Below are 20,711 nucleotides of genomic sequence, written 5' to 3'. Positions count from 1 at the left end.
TTAATTAACTTTCGATTTATTTATACATTATCATTACAGTTCTATGTGGGTTCCATTTTATAAACATTTTATTCAGATTTTTATGATAATTAACTCAGTAATTGATAATTAATAACTGATTGATTCAGTTACCAGTCACCAGTTTAGTAATTGATAACTTAATCATTCATTTGTTAATTTATCGATAATAACTTATAAGTGAATCAACCAGTTACCTGTTATTTATCTGGTAAATAATAACTAATTGAAGCAGTTATAAGTTAATAATTGAGTAACTTTTAACTGAATTATTAGTTGTCAGTTCTTTAATTATTAACTTATAACTGAATTATTCAGTTATCAGTTAACTATAAAGTTCAATTGAATAATCAATTAACTACCTGCAACACTGATTTCAACCACTTATACCACTATCACTTTGTAAAGATTTTTAATAAAGTCGAAAAAATAATATTTTTATATTCACGATATAACTATGTAATTAATCGATGAATTTTAACGTTTTTGGTCTTAAATTGAAGTTTAACTGCCAATATTTCAAAATCTGTGCTCAAAAACTTCAATAATATACTACACCATTTCAATAGAATTAAAAAAAAAATTAAAAATTTCCAAAAAAAAAACTTAACAATTTTAATAACTTACGAAATATTAAGCGAATCGAAATAAAACTTTTTCGGGCTTCATTCTCAAAAAATGCAGTTTATTTCAATGACATTCATCGTCCCATTATTGAGAAAACTCGTTCCACATACATATATTCCGCACATACAGACACATATATACATACAGTCATCAGTTACAAATTCGATCTAGTTTATGAATATCGCCGCTGACAACGAAAACGATAGCTCAAAAATTTGCTCTGAAGATTATACTCCAGATAAACGTTATTTAGTTATTTTGCGTTGAGTTATTTTTCAAAAGCGATTGTTTTCCTAGGCAGTGGCGATATATGAGACACAATAATTGACAAAATTCCATTTTAGACCCATCACAAAGCTTCCTCTACGAGGAAGCAAAATATGCTGGATATTAAACATTTTTCATTTACGATATAATTAATGTACAAGTAAAATTCTTTTGAAGAACTCGAACTGATTTTTCTCACAAGGGGAAAATTTGATGTAAAATGTAATATTTTTAGTTTTGAATACAATTGCCATAAATAATGGTATTCTTTGAAGAATTTTGACATATTTTTTTCACTTGGAATGGTTAAAAAAGTTGAATCTTCATTTTTTCCCTTATCTTCGGTTTCATTTCATCGCAAACGGTTGCACGACGACATCTTCGCTCTGACTTTGATACAATTTTCCAATACCAACAGCTGGCGTTGCAAGGGGCTCTCGACCAGCATAACGTAACTGTAAAAACGTCGAATTATCATTCGATAATCGTAAACATGTATTGGTGAATCTAGCGCATGTAAACGCACCTTTCGACCGCATAGATTTTCGAATCGTGGCTTTATAAAACTCCAAGCTCCCATGTTTCGCGGCTCCTCTTGACTCCAAACGTAAGCTGTAAATAAAGTTATTTTAAAAACTGCTTGGTGTCGTTATTTTTTTTTCTCTCTCATTTAGGATACCAACTTTGTGCATTTTTATACTTCTGAAGCTGCTCGTTGATTTCAAGCGCTGGAAAAGGACAGAGACTCTCCACTCTGACGATAGCTGCATCTCGCAAGTTACGATCGTTTCTGTATTTGTCGAGCTCGTAATACTGTTTGCCACATGTCAATATGATTTTCGTGACATTTTCGTCGATCACTTTGTCGTCGCCTGTTTAATTTGTTAATTCGTTAATACACGATTATGAATTTTTGCTCGAAACTATAATTATACAAAAAACGAACCGATGACAGATTTAAACGTTGTGCCAGTAGATAGCTCGTCGAGAGACGACACGACCGCAGGATTTCGAAGCATCGGCGTCTTCGGTGTGATCACTATCAACGGCTTCCTGAAGCTTCTCACCATCTTATCACGAAAACAATGCGAAAATGACATAAATTGAAACATAATTTTTTCAGCCCACTCTTACCTGTCTCCTCAACAAGTGAAAATACTGCGCAGGAGTGGACGGATTGACCACGTGCATATTCACATCGTCACCGTCGACTCCGTCCTCTCGGCTATCCGTCAACTGCAAAAATCGCTCGAGTCTGCCGGAACTGTGCTCGGGGCCGGGCCCGTCGTAGCCGTGCGGCAGCAGAATCACCAGGCCGCTGCTCTGGCGCCACTTGGTCTCGCCGGCGCTCACGTACGTGTCTATCATCGACTGGGCGCCGTTGTAGAAGTCGCCGAACTGCGCCTCCCAGATGGTCAGACAGTCGGGCAGGGTGACGCTCACGCCGTACTCGTAGGCCAGCACGGCCTCCTCGGACAGGACGCTGTTGGCCACCTCGATCTTGCCCACTCGCTCGTCGCCCGACATGGCGTTGAGAGGCACGTAAGTCTCGCCCGTGGACTGATCGACGAACGTGGCGTGTCTCTGGGCGAAGGTACCCCGCGCCACGTCTTGACCGCCGAGCCTCACGCCGTAGCCCTGATGCAGAAGACTGCCGAACGCCATGGCCTCGGCCGTCGTCCAATCCAGCCCCCTGCCCTCCTCGACTTTTTTCAGTCTGGCTTCGATGTGCTTCTTCTTTAATGTAGGATGAATACCGAACGTTTCGGGATACTCGACGCTCTTTTTACCGATGTACCTCAAGAGATCGAGATCGATGCCCGTGTCCCAAGTGGTCACGGATGCACCAGCCTGTTTGATCTTCGACCATCGTCCCCGAAACGAGGTGTCTTCCGGCACGTAATCGTCGGCGCGTTTCAAAGCCTCGTTCAGCCTCGACGTGTATTCTCGCACCATTTCCGTAGCTTCCTCGTCGCTCAAAACTTTACTCTCGATCAGTCGTTCTACGTAGCGATCCGGGATCGATCTGTGGAAAAAAAACGTTGCCATTGTACATTGCTCTCGGCAAAAAATCCGATCTCACCCACGGTCTGTTATTTATGATCGTATTGTAAACGAGTGGATTGGTGTAGGTCGGATCGTCTGGCTCGGTGTGTCCCCAGCGCCGGAAGCAGTTGAGATCGACGAACACGTCTTTGCGGAATTTTCTCTGATAATTGAAGGCGATCCTCGTGGCTTTGACGACCATCTGCTCACGACAGACGACAACAAATACAATATTACGTATTCCCCCCCNTGAGTAAGTTCCTATACAAGTTATTCAGAAGAACTTTTATGAAATCTTATGAAAGATCTTACGCATGATATAATTGTCAGTAAAAATTCTTACGTAAGTTCAATCCTATGTACGGGCGTTCTCGCTCTCTGTAGGTCCTTTTCTGTATACTTTTTGTACTGAGAAGGAGTAATTGGCAAATATATTATTATTATTATAGTTCATACGTAAGTACCGTTTCATTTTGAAAGTCCTAGAAATGTTAGATAGCTTGAGTAAAAGTTCATGTGAGATCTTACTGGAGATCTTACTTTTGATTGTCGATAATTTAAGAAGTTCTCACGTAAAAACTTACTTTCATATTTAGGGCTTTTGAGTTGAAAAAATCTTGTCTTGAAATGACGTAAGAACTCGATAAACATACGTAAGATCTTACATAAGATTTCGTGCAAGTTCTTCGCACAATTTTAATTAATCATGCCCCGTGAGAAAGTTGAGGCGGCCGCGGTGGGCCATGCAGAGAACCAGCTCGCGGAGAGAGCTCGTGGCGGCCGAGCTGAGCTCGAACAGCTCGTGAAAGAAGGCCATCGTGCTCTCGGCACCCTCGGCGCCGAAGCGTATGTCCTTTCCGAAGTGGCGAGCGAGGAAGCGATCGAACGCCTGGCTCTTGAGCATCTCTCGGGCTATGGCGCGCTTGGTCTCGTCGGCGATCGGCTCGCGATGGATGGCTTCGTAATTACGAGCGAACCACTCGCGCTCCTCCTCCGTCTGCGGCGCATTGTAATAACGTTGATTCGGGACTGCGAGGAGATGCAGTCTTATTATAGTCGAGCGGTTGAGTTACCTCGAGGTAGCTGAACTCGGCCGACATGGTGCCGCAGTAGAGGCTCCGCAAGATGTCCAAGGCCTCGGCGTGGCTGCTCGATTCTGCATTCTCGGCGCCCAGTAAACCTCGCAACGTGACGCGCTCGCTTTCTACCAGTCCGTATCTTGAGGCGTCGAGTTCGGCCACGGGAGCTAGTTTCGATAGTCGTATCGGATCTATGTCAGCCTGCTTGTGGCCAAATTCTCGATAAGCTTTGATAAGCTGGTAGAAATTTATATTTTTCGCGCGTAACTCCAGGTCGCTCTTTGCCACTGAAAGAATAACATCGCGTTATTTATTTTTCGCCCCATCGTCGAACAAAAAAAAAAAAAATGAATGTACTTGCCTTGATAATCTCGTGGCTGTCGCTCTCTGTGGCCGTAGACAGCACCCGCGGCAGCACCACGATAGAACCTCCGCTGTAACTTATCACTCGTGCACAGGATCAGTCGACCTGCGGAGCAACCGCTCGAAGCGACTCTCGAGTTTCGATACATCTCTCGTGGCGCCGGCGTCCGACTGCTCACTAAAATACAGATACATATATTCTCTCTGAGAAGAGGCGCGATCTGCCTTATCTCTGTGTCCGTACCTCACCTGACCGAGCAAATCTATTTTCATATACCGCGATTATTACGTAATTGCATTATCGAAATTAGCCATTCTCGCGCGTGTGTATACTGTATATATGCGTGCAGTGACGCAGCTCGATCGTCTACCGCATACGTGACGATTCGAAGCGCGAGAGTCACGCCTCCTTGCGATTGCGCAATTTTTACGATACAAAAGTAATTCATTAAAATATTTAAACATCGAAGCGATCGCCAGAAGTTTGTTTCGTATTTTTTATCTCAACGCGGCTCTTTACATTTTTTAACGTAATTTTGAAGGGCTACAAAGATTTTTACACACATTTACACTAAGAATCCTGAATCTCAGAAAGTGGCATGTAAAGAAAATCGCTTATTGTCTTAAAAATCAAATATGATCAAAGTTGTATTGATAAAAAGATTTTATTCGCTTCATCACAAATCAACAGAGAAAAGATTACTCAAATATTTACTTTACGAATCATTTTGTCATCATGATCATGGACTTTATTACATTTTTTTCAGATATCATGTTTACTTGTCAAATTGTCACGAAATAAATTGACGAGGGTAGTAGATATTTTACAAATAAATGCGGTCATGAAAATCTTCTTATCTTGAATTGCAAGGGGAAGTTGTTTACAAGCAATCAAGAGGCATTTTTTTCTCCGCAGTTTTTTTCAGAGAGATTTTCTTGTCTTTTGTAGAAGGATATTTTCTTAACTGCACACTCTTCATAGGGACGGTCGATTAGTTTGTTCTACATGTCGTCCAATTTTCTTATCTGCGTCAATAGAAAAACTCGTGCTGACGTACATAAATGAAAAATTATGATGTCATCCATGTAATAATTTTGCAGTAAGTGTAAATAAAAATTTTCTCACGAAGTAAAAGTGCATTAAAACTAGTCTACCTAGCAACGTTTCTCTCTGTATTCGAAGAAAACTTCGAAAAACAAGTGTCTTGAAAATTTCTAGCCATAATTTAAATTTTTTCTTCGTAATAAATTCTATATTTCAAAATGAAAACTGTTCAAATTTGGTACATCGTCATTTTAATTTTTTGCACAGCAGGATTATCATTGCAATTAAAGCCAACCAGAGTCAGTATACATTAAATACTAATTGAGCTTTCATATCTGAACTAGAATTTAAAAATTGGCTGCGTGATTTATTATTCCTGTAGCGTAAACCTACAGTAAAAACTTCTGGTGGAAGTGGGCATCCAGGACCCTCAGGGAATCCCGGGCATGCAGTGAAACCGGTGCATCCACCGAACCCCGGGAATCCAGCGAAACCAGTGCACCCGCCGAACCCGGGGCATCCAGGAAAACCAGTGCATCCACCAGGCCAATCAGGGCATCAATCTACATGCGCGAAAAAGGAAAAATGCACGATCGACGTTAGATACATGAAACCCGAGCACGCCCTCATCGTCGATCCATCGGACCACAACAAACTCGTTTATCCGGCGCGGAATGGAAAAATCGTCATCGATCAAGGACATCAGATTTATCTGGTATGCTCTGGAGCCCAGAACAAATTTGTAAAACTCACTGGGCAGTACCACAAGTTTACCTGCGAGTGCGGATCTACGTTCAAGTCTACTGCGCCGAACGTAGAGTACGATTTTGAAGATTTAACGTGCTCGAGTATTCCCGAAGCTACATTCAAACCAAAGGGTTCGAAATCAATTCCAACTGCAGCGGGGCAAGTAACCATCGATCGATTCGACGTCGGTTTCAAAACTGATGCTAGTAACGGCTTCGTTACTGTTTTGGAATCTCATCATAATTCAAAGGCACAATTGACCAGTTATGTAAAGAGTCACGTACCTAGATCCATCAACGTGGTTCAGCGATTCGATTGGAGTGCCTATTTCGAAACTCATCCAGGACGTTTCGTGCAGGAGCCTCACAAGCACCATCGAGTCTCTTTGCACAAGATGTACTACGCCGAGGACCAACAAGCATCTTTCGGAAAACAATTTCCGCAAAAAAATAAAGAAAACAAAGAGAAGGGACTGCTGCTGGATCGAGGACACTTGGCACCGAGGCGCGACATGATTTACGTACCAGAAGGACTCGCTACTTATACATACATCAACACGATTCCACAGTGGAATTTGATCAATCAACATAATTGGGAGATAATGGAGAGCTACGTTCGAAATATGGCGACGACTTTACACAAAGACTTGACCGTAATAACTGGTTCGTACAAACGATTGCATTACCCCGATGAGAAAACCCCCAAAATACCGAAGAACGTTTACTTGTATTACGACGATCACGGCCCGCAATTGCCGGTTCCAAGAGACACGTACAAGATCGTCATCGATCCAGACACCAAAAAAGGTCTCGTTTTTGTAACTTCGAACGATCCTTACTTGGCCAAGACGGACATAACTCCTCAATATCGACTCTGCACCGAAACCTTGAAATTGGACGATTTGGCGTTCAAAACGATAATCAAACACGGCTACAGCTACGCGTGCTCGGTTAAAGCATTTTTAGATAAAACTGGACTGCGTTATCTGTTCGGAGAAGAAGTGCTCAGTGTGAATGGAAATTTGAATGAAGCACACATAGTAAAACCTAGTTAGATTTCCGATTTTATGGCAGTTTTTTTTTATTAATTATTAGTAATAAATTATTTATAAGCAACGTAAAGAAATTCCATCTCACGCCGTAATATAAAACAGTATCTTTCAAAAAGTAATAATAGCGCTGATCATTGATCCATGTTATAACCTTTCATAAATATTGTCCATAAATAATGTTCCAAACATGAGTAATTTCTCTTTTCTAGTGCTATTCTTTAAGAGAAAGTGCTTTAGCGAATTTTTTATCCAGTGAATCCAGAGCATTGCTATTTTGTTTCTGATTTTCGTATTCAATGCAATAATTTTTCAATTCCTTTAAAGTAGTTCCATAACTTTTATTATATTCTGTCAAAATGTTTTGACGAATCAATTGAAAAATATTATATTTTATTTTGAATTGAAATGGACCACGAAAATCCTGAAATAATTAAGATACGTTTATTAATTTAAGAAATCAATTTAATCAATAAGTAAAAATGCGTCTGATTCTACCTTTAATTGAGGGTCAAGAGGATTTGTCTTTACAGCCTTTAAAAAATACTCGGCTGCTAGCTTTTTATCGTTGTTTTCAAATAAATAAATAAAAGCTAAATTAAGCAATATATTCACAGTATAACCTTTCCGGTTTTCGTATCTTTCCAGCATATTTTGAAGGTGTTTAATCGCATCTTCGTTATTCTTTGAGCTGTTTTTAATGAAATTAAAATAATCCATATCAGCAGGAAAATTACCTGTTTCACCGATAGCCTTTAAATAATTTTCTTTAACTTTCTGAAAAAAATTGCAACTCCTGTAATTAACTGGTTTGCCACATTAACGCACAGTGAATACGATTTTGACATGCAGCTTTATGTTTTTACCATGTTTTAACTTTTACGAGGAAATTGAAGAAAACTACTTTTGTTAATAACAATTTTTGAATCGTTTATCATTTGTTATGGGTTTAAAATTCATATTGGACGTGCTGTCGAGAGTTGCACTTCACGAAACTAGTAGTTTTCATAATTTTTCTCGTGTTGATTGAGCCATACGGTAATAGCGAGCAATTACATAATAAACCGTGTTCTTGAGCGTCAATATATTAATTTCTAAACACTTACTAGTTTATTTCCAGTTTTTTCGTAATATTTTCCCAAATAATGATAGTAAGTTTTCGATCTTTTCTCTGCAGGTAATAACCTTTCAATGTAATCCAAACAGTTTTTGGCCTTAACAAAATCCTTGGAATTCATGAAACATAAGGCAAGGATAAGTCTCACTTTTATATTAGTCGGCCCTCTTCTGTAAATTTCATTGTATATTTCTGAGCATTTTTTCCAATTTCTACTTTCTTTGTACATTCTTGCAGCAGACATGCCGTAATGATCAGATGGTGATAGCTTGTAACACATCAAGAATTCATTTTGTTCTTCTCGAGAAACATTCCAAACACTATTTTGACGTCTTTTTTTTCGCAGACACTTAGCAATTACATAATGCCATACAGCGCAGTTTGGAGTACACGAAACAGCTAGTTTAGCTAATTTTACAGCTGAATTTAAAATATGTTCATTAAACAGTGCTAAAGCTAACGCCTGAGATCCAAACATTGTTCCTTTTTCAATATCAGAAGTGAAATCATTTGCATCTTTAATTTTTATCTCCAGAGCTTTTGCTTGATCTTTTTTTCCAGCCGATAAAAAAATGCAATATGCTGTGGTATCTTTTATGTGCATTAATACGTCGACTGATAAATCCTTATCTTTTGAGATACTATAAAAATGAAAATAAAAATTAGTTTTATATATAAATAAACTTTCAAATCATTTTATGTTATAACCTTTCAGAAATATTTTTCCAAAGATCATTGATTTCTTTAATTAATTTTTCAGCGCCATCGATTTTCCCTTGCGCACATCGAATGTATGCAAATGTATTCATTTCGACAAAGCGCGTGATAGATGATTCTTCATAATCTGCCAAAACTATATCTTCTTCATTAAAATCACGAACTTGCTTTTGATCTAATTTCCAAGTAAATGGGCTTTCTATCTTCAGCCCTTTGGGTAATAATGCAAGAATGTCCATTGTACTTCGTTCTAAAAAAGGAAGGTTTTCAAAAAAAAAAAAACATAAATAAATAAATTTCATAATTACAGTTTTCAAATGTAAATTTCTTTCAATTACGTCTCATTAATTCAGTACTTTATATTCAGCTTACATTGATTTAAAAATTATTTTCATTAAAAGTTGAAAAAATGAAATACAAATATGCAGGTTTGACAAATTTTCATGTTTTATTTTCGATTAGAGGTTAATTATTGACGATCGTCATATTACATGAGTATTAATGCAGTATTAACTAATTTCTAAAAATGTGCACAAATTAAAATTTTGATTCTTAAAACTTCACTATAATAGCTTTTATTTGATTTAAATACGTAGAGCACAAGCTTATAATACTTACCAATAAAAGTATTCAAACACTGAATTTAATTAATATAATTTTTTTATAAAACTCGATAAGAAGCAAATTATAGTCGGTCGCAAGAAAATAAGTGTCAAACCCTCTGTGAGACTAGCTGCATCAAGATCCACCACGTATTTAATACGCAATCACAAAGAAGTTTATCGGGTAAAGAATGAACGATCTTGAATCGTTCCCAACAGCCTACTGAATCGCCGATACAAACATTGGCATATGTCATATAAACGTGAATCCCCGAGCGCTCGGGTGTGACGCGGGGATTCACTCGGCCGACTGCATCGAGCGCAAATGACTCACACTATATTATACTTCTCGATGTATAGTATCGATCACTTTGCTTATTGACTTATTTTATCGTTTAGAATTGCTAACAAATTTTCACCCATAGCAGACCATAGGAGCAGACCATAGCTGGAAATCTGAATAATTTTAGAAACGAAAAAAATAACCAACGATTAGAGCAAAAAGAGCCATTAATATTTGTCATTAAAATGTATAAAGCAGTTTGGGGAGATAGAGCATTGGCTCAAAAATGTGTAAAGGCTAATTAAAAAAGAACTGCCGATTGGCAAGTTAACTTATACAAAAAAACTACTATAAAGGTTTATTATTCCAATATGCTCAATTTTTATTATTCTAGTGATTCGTTAATAAGTTACACAAGAAAATTTAATGATTATGCAAACTAACTTTAAATGACTCATTAAATTTGTTATTTTTTAGAAAGTATTACTCAATCATAATTATAAAAAAGATTTGTTTATTTGAAAATAATAGGGATTTATGCCTATGAAAAGATTTGTTCTTAGCTTAAACTTAAATTACTGGTATCGTTTTAGTCTGATCATTGTTCGTTCATTTATGAAACTCATGAAAGTCAAAGTGATTACGCATGCGAAAACTGCAAGAAAAAATTTGGATCAAAAAAGGATTTGCTCAGGCACCAAAAGACAGTCCATGAAGGTCGAAAAGATTACGCATGCGATTGGTGCGAGAGGAAATATAGTCAAAAAACGTATTGCTTTCACACATAACAACGGTTCATAAGGGTCGGAAAGATTATGCGATAAGTGCGAGAAGAAATTTGGATAAAAATTTTATTTGATCAGACACCAAAAATTCATGAGGGTCACATAGATATCTCGTGTAACTGGTGCGAGGAGAAGTTTAGAAAAATACCGCAATTACCAAAAAAACAGTATTCAAAGGTTGCAAAAGATTATACGCATGCGACCAGTGCGAGAAGAAATTTAAACAAAAACACGTCATGAATTGTGAGAACAAATGATTATTGATATCAACTATCATTACATCTTTGTTCACTTTCGTGATGTTTTATTATTCAACTAGATTCCTCGTTCTATACTTACTAAGAACTACTCTCTGTTCAATTTTTTGGGAACTCAGTTCTTAGCTCTTCGTTCAACTATCAGCCCATAGATTTTTTTTCGCGTATTCTATGGAGCTGTGAATGGGGCGAGTATTTAGTTAGCTACTGGCTTTTTGATAAACCTCATGTAATGATATGTAAGCTTGAATTTATCAAGCATGATTTAGTTAAAGATTTTGATGAGCTAATGCATTGAATGAAAATCAATTGCATTTCTAACATGTTCCAATAAACAAAAATTGAACGAAACTAATTTTGTGTAGTTATGTCAAGTACACTCACCTATAGTACTCTGATAAAAAAAAAGAAAACAAAGATATCCTGCAGGATAATTATCTGTAATCACTTTATACTTATGCGTTGCGGTATACCAAGAAGTGTCGTCTACAGCATAGAGTAAATGTTTTTTAATTACTTCAAGTGGTTTTGACGTTATGGAAGCGGGGTTCGATCAGCTCAAATGCAAATATCATTGTTGTCGGCGGTGTCAAACTTATGTGCGATTTCACCTCCCTATAGTTACGTTAACGGCAAATCCCGGTTCTATGCTATCGGTTCATTGTCTGTTCGTTGATTTGTATGGCTTCAAGTTTACGAATATGAGTCAAAAATAACTTTTCTAAAAAGTCACACTCGTACCCGCACGCGATGTAAAGATGCTTATTGTGGACTATCTCATCAGACTCGTTATCTTTTTTTCTATAATTTAACATTCAGACAACTTCTTCAGATTATTGATGACATAATCCATTTGTATAATTGATATGTTTATAATCACTTTTATCATATAGTACTTAAAATAAATATAAAAAGTTTATTTGTATGAAATTAACAGTGTTTATTGCGTTAAAAGGTACAAACAATTTTAGGTTCTTAAAACAACTTATTTGCTATAAAAACAATTCTCGATGTGACATTACAATTACACGACTATAGCACTGAACACTCAGAACTTTCATACAATTCGAAATTATAAGCTATGCAAACACATCCGATATAGTACGCTTTCAAGTCAATTTTTAAAACAGGCTTTTTTAATTAATAAGCCTTTGAAGTACTACATCTACTTAAAAATAAACACATTTAAAATACGACAAAAAACTTGAACTGAAAGAAAGATATAGAAGAATGTAATTTTTACATTTACGGAAATAATTCTTGTTGATAATTTTAGTCATCAAGGTATCTTTTTACCTAAAATCTAATTGACAGAAAAATGAACAGGTTTTTGTAATGAAAAATATAATAATCCTTTCTGCTTCAAATTCAAAGCTATTATGTTTTTAGCTTAGCAATTCTCTTTTCTAGGTCATTCTTTAAGAGACATTGTTTTGGCGAATGCTTTAACGAATTCCGTGTCCAGTGAATCTAGAGAATTTATCAATTTCTTCGGATTTTCGTATTCAGTACAATGTCTTTTCAATTCTTTCAAAGTATCTCCATAATCGTTTTCATTTTCAATCAGAATATTTTGACGGATGACTTGAAAAACATTGTAATTTATTTTAGGGTCGAAAGCTGTATGGAATTTCTGAAATAAATATGATGTTTAGAAATTAAGAAAATCAATTTAATCAGTGAGTTGAAGTACTTTTGATTTTACCTTTAATTGCGGATTACGAGGATTTATCTTTAGAGCCTTTAAAAAGTTATCAGCTGCTAGCTTCAAATCTTTGTTTTTGAATAAATAAATAAAGGCTAAATTAAGAAGTATACTTAAAGAGCGATCTTTGTGATCATCATATCTTTTCAACATATTTTCAAGATGTTCAATGACCTCAGAGTTATTCTTCGAGTTTGAAGTATTTTTAATCAATTTTAAATGATCCATATCAGCAGAAAAATTACCTGTGTGATCACCGAGTGCTTTTATATAGTTTTCTTTAGCTTCCTAAAATGATGAAAAATCTCATAATTTGTTATTAATTGATTTAATTTATAAATACTTACTGAATAATTTCCAGTTTTATCATAATATTTTCCCAGATAATGATAGTAAGTCTTGGACCTTTTTTCTGGCGGTAATAAATTTTTAATGTAATCCAAACAATTTTTGGCTTTGACGAAATCCTTGGTATTCATGAAACATAAAGCAAGAACTAATCTCACTTTTATGTTAGAGGGATTTCTGCTGTAAATTTCATTGTGTATTTCTAAGCTTTTTTTCCAATCTCTACTTTCTTTGTACATTCTTGCAAGTGAGATGCCATAATGATCAGATGGTGATAATTTGTAGCATAACAAAAATTCATTCCTTTCTTCTATAGAAACATCCAAACCATTATTTTGACATCTTTTTTTTCGCAGACACTTAGCAATTACGTAATGCCATACAGCACACTTGGGGGCATATGTAACAGCTAGTTTGGCTGATTTCAAGGCTAAATCCAAACCACTTTCATTAAATAGGGCTGAAGCTAATGCCTGACATCCAAATATTGTGGCTTTTTCAACATCCGATGTAAAATTATCTGCACCTTTCATTTCCATATTTTTTGCTTGGTCTTTTTTCCCAGCCGATAAATATATGCAATATGCTGTTGCATCTTTTATGTGCTTTAGCACGTCAACCGAATAATATTTCTTTTCTGATGCACTATAACAATAGAAAATCAAAAATTAGTTATTTTTATAAATAAACCTTCAAATCATTCTATGTTGTAACCTTTCATAAATATTTTTCCAAAGATCATTGATTTCTTCTATCAATTTTTCAGCGCCATCAGTGTTTCCTTGCGCACATCGAATATATGCAAATGTATTCATTTCAACAAAGCGTGTGATAGGTGATTCTTCATAATCGGCTAAGACTGTGTCTTCTTCATTGAAAATATCAACCTGGCTTTTATCTAATCCCCAAGTAAATGGAGTTTCTATCTTTAGCCCTTCGGGTAACAATTCAAAAATGTTCATTGCACTTTGTTCTGAATAGAAAAGGTTTTCAATGAAATTATTACATACAACAGCTTTTGAATAAATTTTTTTCAATTCTAACTTGTTCATCCTGTACTTCATATTGATGCAGTAATTATTGTTATTCAAAGTTGGAGAGCATAAATACGGAGCAGGTTTTATAAATTGTAATGTGTTCAAGTATTAAATTTAATATTACGCTCTCAAGAAAAATCAATTACATAAATATCACATAATACGTGCAAGCACAGTCTAACTTTAATTCTTAAAAAATGAATGTGAATTTAAATTTGGATGCTGCGAATTTCGCCATTGTGGATTTTATGATCCGATTTCAATTACGTGGTGTACAAGTCAACAAAACTTACCGATAAAAATATCCGAAGGCCGAGTTCAATTTATTTTATTTTTTTATAAAATCTCGATGAACCGTGAATGGTCAGTCGTGATATCGGCAGACCCTCAATGAATGTTGCTGCACCAAGATCCACCACGTATCTGATTCTGATATGTATCGCCGAGAGCTTCGTCGATCGTAATAAGTGAACGTTCCTCAATTGTTTCCAACAGCCTACTGAAATGCGCAGGCGAATGGCATTTTCGCAGGGTGAATCCCTGCACCGAGCTCGGGATTCACACAGCGACGAGCACCGAGCGGCGAGCTAGGGATTCACACAGCAGCTAGCGCTACAATTCAATTCAGTGGGCGTTTTCGTATACTACACCGCGTGAGTGCTGTTTCGCTTGTTTGTAGCGCTTGTCGACTTATATTTACTACGAGAGAAATAAATGTTCAAGCACCTACCAATTGAAACCGATGAAAATTTTGAGATTGAAAAAATTACGTGCGATGGAACAGCCGAAAAATAAAATGAAATATAAATACCAGGGGTTGGAAAAATTGGACTTAACAACATTTTTTCAAAATTATAAAAAGAAAAGTATACAATTGAAATTTCACAATAATCGAAAAGTTATCTAATGAAAATTTGAGAGGAATCGAATTATTAAAATTTTTTTGCAAAATTCGTAAAAGTTCAGATATTTCTGTCTATAACTTTGGTTTCGTGGTATGATTGAAATGTCAAGTAAAAATAAACATTGAATGATTCATGAGCGCGTGAATTATCACCGTAGTATAGGCATTACACTTTTTCTGTCACGTTCAATCATCTTACGTATGAAAATCGACGTATATTTAAACTACCGTTTTCATTCTGGCAACCATAGTCGTGCTAAAACATCCATAGTAGAATAATACACAATCAAGCGTGACAGTCTAGTTTTAGTTTAACTTAAAAATTTTAAGTAGCTGTATGCTAGTTCGTTATCGTTTTAAATCGACTTGAACTTTAACTGCATCAACTGAAGTTAATAATAACTTTTTTTGAAAATTAATGAGCACTCATGCCCGGGCGCGATGTAGAGATGTGCTCTGAATTATCTAATTGTTAACTCTTTTTCCTTTCCTCATAGAAGAAACATTTTTTTATAAATTTTAGGGTTTTATTCTCAAAATTACGAAAAAAAGTTTTTTTCGATTTCTTTCTGTACTAAAGAACTATTTTTCTACATTTTTCTATAGTCATTATTATTACATCAGAGTAGACAGCTTTAATTTAAGACCAAAAACGTACGACCAAAAAAATATAATATTTAAATTATGGGAAAATTATGACTTACAGAATGAAAAAAATAATTTTGCCACAGATACATTTTGGATGTGCACGAATAAAATAAAACAAGTGATGTAACGTACTATTTTGTTTGTTAATTCAAAAGCCTGAGTTGGCACAGTACAATGCCGTGGTAAGCGGCCACTATTGCCATCAGATTGTAAGTCCCATCAAATCTATGATAGAACATTGCTGTTCAATTAGTACTTGATACCACTGGCCACGTTATATCGTCAGTATAGGCCAGTTAATGAGCCGTCTTTCAACGGTATACATTGCCGAGTAAATCTCGTTGGTTCTTTTTCTATGAAAAAATCAACTATGAACAATATAGACTAAATGAAGTCATATTAAAAATTGGCTCACACATGCAATAATAGTGGTAGCATTTTTCATTGTGGTGTGACTGTCTACACGTATTTGCACGAAAATATGTAGCATCTCTAACTAATCGGCACGGATAACAAACCTGCGTGTTAGGAAGGAAGGGGCGAGTTTTATGTTTTTGTTTCAATTTATTTGAGCCTTTAAAAAATTGTAGCAACGAGCTAGGCCTGTACATTACTTAAAAACGACGAGGTCGTCAAAGTAGAATTTCATGTAAAGAACTGCCGTGCACAATATGAAATTGTAAGTCATACAAACACATCCGACATAGTATGCACATTAAATTAATTTTTAAAACAGGCTTTTTTAATTAATGAGCCTTTTAAATACTACACATAAATGAAAATAGAACTTATTTAAGAAGCAAAAAATAAATTGAATTGAATGAGCGTCATTGCTCTAAAATCCAAAAATGTAATTTTTAGGTTTGTGGATATAACTTGTCTTAATCTCTAGACGACCTTAATTTCAGAGGTCACATCATCCATATACAAAACTGGTATAAAAATCATCGATCAATCATAGGTTCAGTAGCGATCAGAGCTGCGCCAATATATTGGCTTTTTGGCCCTCTAAAGGTTGAGGGGACACACCTGTGTGAATTTTGTTAAATTAAGGAGATATAGAAGCCAGCCAAAATATCAAAACTTCAATCCAGTTTTTTGAAACTTCTCCTGAATATTTCTCGGAAAAGCTCTATGGCGATCTTCGTTTTGATGTTCTTAAGGTCGCCATAGAGATGAATTTTCGAGAAATATTCAACAGAAATTTCAAAAAACTGCAAAGAAATTTTGATTTTTCGGCTAGCTTCTATATCCCCTTAAAAAACATGAAAATTAGATATTAATTTTGACACAAGTGTCCCCTTAATAATTTCGGTTATCAAAGTATTTTTTCATCTTGAAAGCGAATAGTTTCTTGTTGTTGAAGTTATAAGCACCCGTAATTGTTCAAATTCAAAGTTATTATGTTTTGAGTTATGAATTTCTCTTTTCTAATCTAATTCTTTAAGAGATTAAGAGAACGTGCTTTACCGAATTTAATGTTCAGCGAATCCAGAACATTGCTATTTTGTTTCCGATTTTCGTATTCAATACAATAATTTTTCAATTCCTTCAAAGTAGTTCCATAACTTTTTTCATTTCCTGTCAAGAGGTATTTACGAATCAATTCAAAAGAGTTAAATTTGGTTTTAACTTCAAAAGGTCTACGAAATTCCTGAAATCATTACGATATTTATAAATTAAGAAAATCAACTCAATCAATAAGTTAAAATGCTTACGATTTTACCTCTAATTGTTGGTGAAGAGGATTTGTCTTTACAGCCTTTAAAAAATACTCGGCTGCTAGCTTTTTATCGTTGTTATCAAATAAATAAATAAAGGCTAAACTAAGTAATATATGCAAAGTATAACCTTCTCGATTTTCGTATCTTTCCAGCATATTTTGAAGGTGTTTAATCGCATCATCGTTATTCTTTGAGTTTCGTTTAATGAAATTAAAATAATCCATATCTGCAGGAAAATTACCGGTTTCACCGATAGCCTTTAAATAGTTTTCTTTAGCTTTCTGAAAAAAATCCCAAAGCTTGATATTAATTAACGCTCAGAGGTCACGATTTTAACATACATCTTTCCGCTATTACCATGTTTAAACTAAACGAAAAAGAATTATGAAAACTACTAAGTTTTATGTTTATGAGGGTTTATTTTCCAATAGTTTTGTTTAAAATTAAAATACAAAAAAACGGGTTTTTACCGTCTATTTTTTTTTATGACAAATTTTAAATCGTTAATCTTTTTGTAGAGTTCTAAAATGCATAACGAACGTGTTCTCGAGGTTTGTACTTTACCATACCGTGGCCATTACAAAGAGACGGCTGGAGCGAAAAGAGTGATTTTCAAGTTTCACTATTTTTTTATCTTAAAAATTATCGAGCTTGAAGGAAAAATTTATGGAACAAAAAAGTATAAACTTCGAGGATACGTTCTACACGCAGTTAATTCTATTAAAAAAATAATGACGAATTCAAAAATTAGAATGAAAAATAATTTTATCGTGAAATCTCATTTTTTCGAATAAATATATAATTTTATGGTAAATTTTTAATTTAAACAATTTTATACATAGCCATGGAAAAGAATACCCTTATAAACATAAGATCTACTAATTTTTATCATTTTTCTCGTTTCAATTGAGCAGCTATACGATAATAGTGGACAATTGCATGTCAAAATTGTGTCCTTGAGCTTTAAGGGTTAATTTCTAAATACTTACTAAATCATTTCCTTTTTTTTCGTGATATTTTGCCAAATAATGATAGTAAGTTTTCGATCTTTTCTCTGCAGGTAAATTTGCAATGTAATCCAAACAATTTTTGGCCTTAACAAAATCCTTGGAATTTATGAAACATAAGGCAAGAAATAATCTCACGTATATGCAAGTGGGCCCTCTTCTGTAAATTTCATTCTGTATTTCTGAGCATTTTTTCCAATTTCTACTTTCTTTGTACATTCTTGCAGCAGCCATGCTGTGAAGATCAGATGGTGATAGCTTGTAACACATCAAGAATTCGTTTTGTTCTTCTTGAGAAACATACCAAACATTATTTTGACGTCTTTTTTTTCGCAAACACTTGGCAATTACAAAGTGCCACAATACACATTTAGGAGCATATGAAACAGCTAGTTTAGCCGATTTTAAAGCTGAATCTAAAATATTTTCATAAAAAAGGACATAAGCTGACGCCTGAGATCCAAATATTGTTCCTTTTTCAATATCAGAAGTGAAATCATTTGCATCTTTAATTTTTATCTCCAGAGCTTTTGCTTGATCGTTTTTCCCAGCCGATAAATATATGCAATATGCTGTCGCATTTTTTATATGTATTAGTACATCGACTGAATAATTCTCATCTTTTGAAACACTATAACAATGAAAATTAAAAATTTAGTTTTGTAAAATAAACCTTTAAATAATTCAATATTATAACCTTTCATAAATATTTTTCCAAAGATCACTAATTTCTTTAACTAATTTTTCAGCTTCATCAATTTTTCCTTGCAAACATAGAATGTAGGCAAATGTATTCATTTCAAGAAAGCGTGTGATAGGTGATTCGTCATAATCAGCTATAATGAAATCTTCTTTATTCACATTATGAACTTGTTTTTGATCCAATTCCCAAGTAAATGGACTTTCTATTTTCAGCCCTTTAGGTAATAATTTAAGGATATCCATTGCACTTCGTTCTTAAAGAGAAAGCTATCAAATAAAAAAATACATAAATTCCATAATTACAGTTTCCAAATAATAAATTTGTTTCAATTACGAGTCATTAATTCAGTACTTTATTATATCGAGCTTACGTTGATCTAGAAATTATTTTTATTCAAAGTTGAAGAAATTGAATACAAATAAAAAATCAGATTTGATAAATGGCAATTTTGATTGAGATTAAGTAAAAAATACTTACCAATAAAAGTACTCAAACGCTAAGCTTAAATAATTTGATTTTAATAAAAGCCTGATGAGAAGTGAATTATAAGTGTCAATCCCTTTGTGAGATTTGTCACACTAAGGTTCAGCTCGCGTATCCACTACCAATCACAAAGAACTGTATCGGGTAAAGAATGAACGATCTTTAATCGTTTCCAACAGTCAACTGAGTCGTTAATGAAAACTTTGGCATATTTCATATTAGTGTGAATACCTGAGCGCTCAGGCGCGGCGCAGGGAATCACACAGCAGCGCTATCAAAAATGACTCATACTAAAGTGGTTAAAAACTGTGAGTTTTATACATGGATCAAAATAATACTTTTTTAAATTTTCGTCACCGACCTTGACGCGCTTTTGGTATGTTATTGTACATGATAAAAAGTGCTAAACCCAAAATTTGGGATCCCCTACCCCCTCCTCCCGTATAAACGTCCATTTTCTAGCTATACTTTTTCTGAAGGGTTGAAGCAAAAATTCACAAAAATACTTATCAACAATCCAAATGACCTAGAATTTTTTCAGATTTTTTGGGTGCTTCAGGCCTTTAGAAAAAATCATTGAAAATTCATATATGGCGTTAGAATACCATAATTTTTTCGAAAATTTTTTCACTTTTATATTTCATTAAAAAAAGTAGCCTAAAATTTTTTCAGATATGTGAACACACCTTTTGAAGCCAAAAACCGCTTTTTTGACGAAAATAATTCTAGAAAAATGATCTAGAAAAATTTTTTTCTTGTTTTTTTCATCAAAAAACATAACTTCAAATTTTTTCAGATTTTTTAATTGAAGGCGATAGCTTTTAGGGCCGAAAAATGCTATATTTAACAAAAAAATGTTCCTAGAACGCGATGGTTCCGGTAAAAAAATTTGAAAATATTTTTCTTGAATTCCTTCTCAAATTTAAATAAATTTTGACCACTTCAAGTTTCCGATTGAAACCTCCTAGCTCAATTTAGAGCAGGACAAAGATTAATGCAAAATTCTGAAGACGTTTCTGAATACACATTAAGAAATGATAAATCTTTGTTCTGCTCTAGGTATATAATATATGGCCTAATAAAAAAATCGCCCAAGAAAGTCTATTGATGATAATGTATTTTGAAAAATTCGACATTTTGAGCACTTCTAC

The 20,711-nt window shown here is 34.7% G+C and overlaps 5 protein-coding genes across 7 annotated transcripts; 1 reads left to right on the top strand and 4 right to left on the bottom strand.

Annotated features, from left to right (window-relative positions):
- Positions 1–682: 682 nt before the first annotated feature.
- On the bottom strand, positions 683–4,549 carry LOC106656887 (probable 2-oxoglutarate dehydrogenase E1 component DHKTD1, mitochondrial). Its single transcript, XM_023462113.1, has 10 exons — positions 4,399–4,549; positions 4,032–4,324; positions 3,669–3,955; positions 3,302–3,366; positions 3,000–3,219; positions 2,047–2,938; positions 1,859–1,982; positions 1,596–1,784; positions 1,439–1,524; positions 683–1,367 (listed from the first exon to the last, which is right to left on the bottom strand). Exons 1-10 carry the CDS (start codon positions 4,547–4,549, stop codon positions 1,260–1,262), a joined length of 2,415 nt encoding a protein of 804 aa, XP_023317881.1. The 3' UTR covers positions 683–1,259.
- Positions 4,550–5,663: 1,114 nt separating this feature from the next.
- On the top strand, positions 5,664–7,612 carry LOC106656886. Its single transcript, XM_014378043.2, has 2 exons — positions 5,664–5,744; positions 5,828–7,612. The coding sequence occupies exons 1-2, from the start codon at positions 5,664–5,666 to the stop codon at positions 7,244–7,246; spliced, it is 1,500 nt and encodes a 499-aa protein (XP_014233529.2). The 3' UTR covers positions 7,247–7,612.
- Positions 7,455–9,879, bottom strand: LOC106656885. Its single transcript, XM_014378042.2, has 5 exons — positions 9,693–9,879; positions 9,066–9,324; positions 8,347–8,998; positions 7,739–8,017; positions 7,455–7,664 (listed from the first exon to the last, which is right to left on the bottom strand). Exons 2-5 carry the CDS (start codon positions 9,311–9,313, stop codon positions 7,455–7,457), a joined length of 1,389 nt encoding a protein of 462 aa, XP_014233528.1. The 5' UTR covers positions 9,314–9,324; positions 9,693–9,879.
- Positions 9,880–12,332: 2,453 nt separating this feature from the next.
- Positions 12,333–14,628, bottom strand: LOC106657021. Of its 2 annotated transcripts, XM_014378251.2 has the most exons (5): positions 14,385–14,628; positions 13,769–14,027; positions 13,054–13,699; positions 12,707–12,994; positions 12,333–12,634 (listed from the first exon to the last, which is right to left on the bottom strand). In XM_014378251.2, the coding sequence occupies exons 2-5, from the start codon at positions 14,014–14,016 to the stop codon at positions 12,413–12,415; spliced, it is 1,404 nt and encodes a 467-aa protein (XP_014233737.1). In that variant the 5' UTR covers positions 14,017–14,027; positions 14,385–14,628; the 3' UTR covers positions 12,333–12,412. The 2 variants fall into 2 exon arrangements, with proteins under 2 accessions (XP_014233737.1, XP_023317836.1); XM_023462068.1 differs by lacking the exon at positions 14,385–14,628 and having other exon boundaries at positions 13,769–14,033.
- A 1,863-nt stretch (positions 14,629–16,491) lies between these two features.
- LOC106657020 lies at positions 16,492–19,721 on the bottom strand. 2 transcript variants are annotated; one of them, XM_014378250.2, is made up of 6 exons: positions 19,555–19,721; positions 19,072–19,343; positions 18,679–19,005; positions 18,357–18,609; positions 17,370–17,648; positions 16,492–17,297 (listed from the first exon to the last, which is right to left on the bottom strand). In XM_014378250.2, the coding sequence occupies exons 2-6, from the start codon at positions 19,317–19,319 to the stop codon at positions 17,079–17,081; spliced, it is 1,326 nt and encodes a 441-aa protein (XP_014233736.1). In that variant the 5' UTR covers positions 19,320–19,343; positions 19,555–19,721; the 3' UTR covers positions 16,492–17,078. The 2 variants fall into 2 exon arrangements, with proteins under 2 accessions (XP_014233736.1, XP_014233735.1); XM_014378249.2 differs by having other exon boundaries at positions 18,357–19,005.
- Positions 19,722–20,711: the final 990 nt, after the last annotated feature.

Source organism: Trichogramma pretiosum, unplaced genomic scaffold (genome assembly GCF_000599845.2).
Source record: "Trichogramma pretiosum strain Unisexual culture from Peru unplaced genomic scaffold, Tpre_2.0 scaffold20, whole genome shotgun sequence".
Lineage (NCBI taxonomy): Eukaryota > Metazoa > Arthropoda > Insecta > Hymenoptera > Trichogrammatidae > Trichogramma > Trichogramma pretiosum.
Note: the sequence above shows the minus strand (reverse complement) of the source record. Positions and strands in the feature narration are given on the sequence as shown.

Excerpts from the sequence above, each read along its gene's own strand:
- LOC106657021 (XM_014378251.2), bottom strand. The coding sequence starts at position 14,016 with ATGAACATTTTTGAATTGTTACCCGAAGGGCTAAAGATAGAAACTCCA. Across the intron at positions 12,995-13,053 it reads ATAAAACTGGAAATTATTCA|GAAGCTAAAGAAAACTATAT; the intron begins GTAAGTATTTAT and ends TCATCATTTTAG. Across the intron at positions 12,635-12,706 it reads CTCGTAATCCGCAATTAAAG|AAATTCCATACAGCTTTCGA; the intron begins GTAAAATCAAAA and ends TATTTATTTCAG.
- LOC106656885 (XM_014378042.2), bottom strand. The coding sequence starts at position 9,313 with ATGGACATTCTTGCATTATTACCCAAAGGGCTGAAGATAGAAAGCCCA. Across the intron at positions 8,999-9,065 it reads TGGAAAAATATTTCTGAAAG|TATCTCAAAAGATAAGGATT; the intron begins GTTATAACATAA and ends TCATTTTTATAG. Across the intron at positions 8,018-8,346 it reads AAAAAACTGGAAATAAACTA|AAAGTTAAAGAAAATTATTT; the intron begins GTAAGTGTTTAG and ends AATTTTTTTCAG.
- LOC106656886 (XM_014378043.2), top strand. The coding sequence starts at position 5,664 with ATGAAAACTGTTCAAATTTGGTACATCGTCATTTTAATTTTTTGCACA. Across the intron at positions 5,745-5,827 it reads TGCAATTAAAGCCAACCAGA|CGTAAACCTACAGTAAAAAC; the intron begins GTCAGTATACAT and ends TTATTCCTGTAG.
- LOC106657020 (XM_014378249.2), bottom strand. The coding sequence starts at position 19,319 with ATGGATATCCTTAAATTATTACCTAAAGGGCTGAAAATAGAAAGTCCA. Across the intron at positions 19,006-19,071 it reads TGGAAAAATATTTATGAAAG|TGTTTCAAAAGATGAGAATT; the intron begins GTTATAATATTG and ends TCATTGTTATAG. Across the intron at positions 17,649-18,356 it reads AAAAAAAAGGAAATGATTTA|AAAGCTAAAGAAAACTATTT; the intron begins GTAAGTATTTAG and ends GATTTTTTTCAG.